This window comes from Crocuta crocuta, unplaced genomic scaffold (genome assembly GCF_008692635.1).
Source record: "Crocuta crocuta isolate KB4526 unplaced genomic scaffold, BGI_CrCroc_1.0 scaffold114, whole genome shotgun sequence".
NCBI classification, from domain to species: domain Eukaryota; kingdom Metazoa; phylum Chordata; class Mammalia; order Carnivora; family Hyaenidae; genus Crocuta; species Crocuta crocuta.
Genome location: NW_027530000.1, coordinates 372,648 through 376,429, shown reverse-complemented (window position 1 = coordinate 376,429; position 3,782 = coordinate 372,648). Strand labels below are relative to the sequence as shown.

At 63.8% G+C, this 3,782-nt stretch overlaps 1 protein-coding gene across 1 annotated transcript; it reads left to right on the top strand.

The window, feature by feature from the left end:
• Position 1: 1 nt before the first annotated feature.
• Positions 2 to 3,778, top strand: DDX51 (DEAD-box helicase 51; the record flags this gene model as incomplete). The annotated part of the gene is given in 12 exon segments (XM_077763606.1): positions 2 to 148; positions 1,271 to 1,421; positions 1,727 to 1,872; positions 1,966 to 2,037; positions 2,127 to 2,233; positions 2,390 to 2,498; positions 2,582 to 2,727; positions 2,906 to 3,098; positions 3,180 to 3,301; positions 3,303 to 3,380; positions 3,544 to 3,645; positions 3,724 to 3,778. Coding segments are annotated over 12 exon segments (1,428 nt in total), but the record flags the coding sequence as incomplete, so codon positions are not given.
• Between the last annotated feature and the right edge of the window lie 4 nt (positions 3,779 to 3,782).

Here is a 3,782-nt window from a genome sequence, read left to right as displayed (position 1 = left end):
CAGCGAGGAGGCTCCGGGGGAGAGCCGTGCCGGCGCCCCGGCCGCGGGGCCGCCCGGGGACTCAGGAGAACGGCCCCCCGAAGAGGCCTCGGGGCCTCCAGCCCACGCCCTGCTGCTCGGGGGCTATGAGAGAAGCAGGGCGCCGAAGGTGAGCGGCCCGGGGCGCGACGGGAAGTCTTCCGCGACTTTGCTTCACCCGGGAAGCGGGTGCGCGCGGCTGTCGCGGGCCCAGCGCGTGTTCGCGGGGTAGCTCCGGGGGCCGTGCCGGTCAGGAGGCGAACGGCTTTGAACGCCGTCTGTCTGGCGGTTTTTTCGTGGTAACTTGAATTACGTGCCAGCTCAGGATTTTTGTCTTTAATCGTAAAAACGTTTAAAAATTGTAGATAAGCGTTCTAAATGGGTTNGGTTGGTTCTAAAACCTTTTCCCGTGGTTGGGGGGCGTATCTGAGGAGTCTGCTTCAGTGCAGGTTCTCAGCAAGCAGGTAGGAAGTTACAGAGCTCTCGGGTGAGGGATTGCCAGGAAGGAAACAGTAGGCTTGCGGGCTGCCTGGGGCGCGTTTGTGTCAGTGCCTGCATGGAGTAGGTCCACCTTGACAGGGATCATCAGGTGAGCCCGGGGCACAAAGCAGGGTTGGGGCAAAGGCCCTGAGACAGTAGTGAGCTGTGGTGTGTAAAGAGAGGGTTGTGTGGTTAGGGCACAGCCAGTGATAGGAGGTTGGGGGAGGTGAGTGCGGGGCCCAGGATGTGACATTCCCACCGGTGTGAGACGAAGGTCCCCAAGGGGCTTAGTTCAGGGGAGAGCTGCTTTCTGGTGTGTGTTTCTTAATTCCTTTAAAGATTGTCTGGAAGGTGGGTCATGGGGGGTGGGAGATGCCAGGAGGCTGGTTAGAAGGCTTGTCCGGCCTGCCTTGCTGTGGCCTCTGGGTGTCAGTGACCCGAGTCCACTGGTCGTGCTCTCCTAATTCCACGGGCTCTGGAGGGTTCACTTGGTTCTTTTCTCTCTCTCTCTTTTTTTTTTTTAATTTCTTGCACTCATTTTTTTAAAATGTTTTACTTATTTTTGAGACAGAGAGAGAGAGAGCGTGAGCAGGGGAGGGTCAGAGAGAGAGGGAGACACAGACTCTGAAACAGGCTCCAGGCTCTGAGTTGTCAGCACAGAGCCTGACGCAGGGCTCGAGCCCACGAACCGCGAGATCATGACCTGAGCTAAAGTCGGACACTTAACCGATTGAGCCACCCAGGCGCCCCAACTCCTTTCTCTTTTCGGTAGGTCCAGCCTTTCCTGCCCTCGTGGTTGGCTAAGCCAAGCTGTGTCGGAAAGAGTGTCACTGAAGACTTGGTGCCCATCGATGACATCCCTGCCGTCCACCCTGACATGCGGAAGAGGCTGCAGGCACAGGGCATCTCGTCCTACTTCCCAGGTGCTCGGGGGGCGGGAGGCACCTTCAGGAGCATTGGGCAGAGTCACGCAGAGCCATAGCGGCAAGGCCACATTGCGACAGCCGTCCACGCGGCCCCCTAGGCGGGTCCAGCGTCAGGCACGGTCTGGGATTTGGTATCTTTGGGCGCTTGGGCCTGGTGGTCCCTAGAGGCTCTGGCATCGTCCTGAGTGAGAGCAGCCTGGCCTGGAAGTCACAGACGGGGGACAAGGCTCCTTTGGGTTTGGTGCCTGTGCCGATTCTGGATGTTCCCGCAGAGACACATCCTGTCATTCTTCCTTGTCTAGTCCAGGCCGCGGTGATTCCTGCTCTCCTGGAGAGCACAGCCAGCGGGTTTCTGGTGGCCAGAGGTGGCTACCGGCCCAGTGACCTTTGTGTTTCTGCCCCAACGGGCAGCGGGAAGACTCTGGCTTTCGTCATTCCCGTGGTACAGGTGAGTGTGAGGTCCCTGCCCTCGGTGGTGGGGCAGGGCTCAGCAGATAGGGTGCCGGCCCTGCTGACACCGGTGGCTGTCCCCACCCCACAGGCCCTGCTGTGTCGAGCTGTGTGCCAGGTCCGAGCCTTGGTCGTGCTGCCCACCAAGGAGCTGGCCCAGCAGGTACGTGCGCCCCAGGCCGTGAAGTCAGTCTCGGGAGCCTCATCTCCAGGTGCTCCCTACCAGGCTGGTGAGGGCCACTCCTTTTTTAGGTGAGCAAAGTGTTCAACATCTACACGGATGCCACTCCTCTGCGGGTCGCCCTGATCACCGGGCAGAAGTCACTGGTCAAGGAGCAGGAGAGTCTCGTTCAGAAGACGTAGGTCTTGCTGGGTTGTGGGGCCCTCGGGGAGCACGGAGCAGCCACATCATAACCACCCGGCTCCCGCGAGAACAGAGTGCCTTGCTGCCGGCGGGCCCCCCGCTGTGTTGGGGGGGNATGGGGGCCTCTGCCGAGCCGCTCTCTGCTCCCCAGGGCAGACGGCTTCCGCTGCGTGGCTGACGTGGTGGTGGCCACGCCTGGCCGCCTGGTGGACCACATCGACCAGACCCCGGGTTTCAGCCTCCAGCATCTCCGCTTCCTGGTACGTGGCTCGCCTGGAGGGAGGCGCGGCTCGGAGCCAGGCTGACCTCAGCCCCCGCACTCCAGGCCTCCCGCTTCTCCTAGATCATCGACGAGGCCGACCGCATGATCGACAGCATGCACCAGTCCTGGCTGCCCCGGGTGGTGGAGGCGGCCTTCCCGAGGGATGGCGCCGAGGACCCCTGTGCCCTGCTCCAGAGGAGGCAGCTCCGGGCCACCACTGCCGCCAGGTACACGGCACCGAGCTCTGCCCCACGCCTGGTGGGGCCGCCCGCGTGTGGTCTCCCTGCCGTGGTCCCCATCTCTGAGACCCACTTTGCCCTGGTGTGGCGTGTTCTGGGGCGGCCGGGGCTTTGAGGTGTGCTGCCCCCACCAGGGCTGCTGGCCCACCGCCCGCTCCCCTTCCAGCACCTGCTGTCCTCAGCTGCCGCTGCAGAAGCTGCTCTTCTCGGCCACCCTGACACAGAACCCCGAGAAGCTGCAGCAGCTGGGCCTCCACCAGCCCCGCCTCTTCTCCGCGGGGCTGGCACACGGGGGTCCCCGAGACGCCGACGCGGCCGGGGACTCGGGCGGGAAGTATGCCTTCCCTGAGGGGCTCTCGGTGAGCAGGGCGCACAGGACTGAGGGGGGGGTGGCGCACTGTGGTGCTTGGGGCCGGGCCAACCGTGTGCTGTTGCCGCAGCACCACTACGTCCCCTGCAGCCTCCGCATGAAGCCACTGGTCATCCTGCACCTGATCCTGGAAATGAGGTTTTCCAGGGTCCTCTGCTTTACCAACTCCCGTGAAAACTCTCACANTGGCGGCGGCCGAGTTCTCCTCCCGCTGCGGGCCCGGCCAGAGGAAGGGGGTGCTGAAGCGGTTTGAGCAGGGCAAGATTCAGCTGTGAGTACGGGAAGCGGGACTGCAGGGCTCTGGGCCTGGGCCCCTGAGGGGCACCCCCTGCGGAAACCCGCCTCCTGAGTCTGGCGGCGTCCCCAGCAGGGCCAGGCCGGCGGGGGTGGGCGGTCTGGCCGCGGGCAGGGTCTGCAGCCCCTCGCCTTTCCAGCCTCATCAGCACGGACGCCACGGCTCGGGGCATCGACGTGCAGGGCGTGCAGCTGGTGGTCAACTACGACGCCCCCCAGTACCTGCGCACCTACGTGCACCGGTGAGGCCTGTCCCGTGGCTCTGGTGGGAGGTGCCCCCCCCGGGGGCCGGCTCTCGAGGTGGTCGTGCTCGGTTTCAGGGTCGGGAGAACTGCGCGCGCCGGAAGAACTGGACAGGCCTTCACGCTGCTCCTCCAAC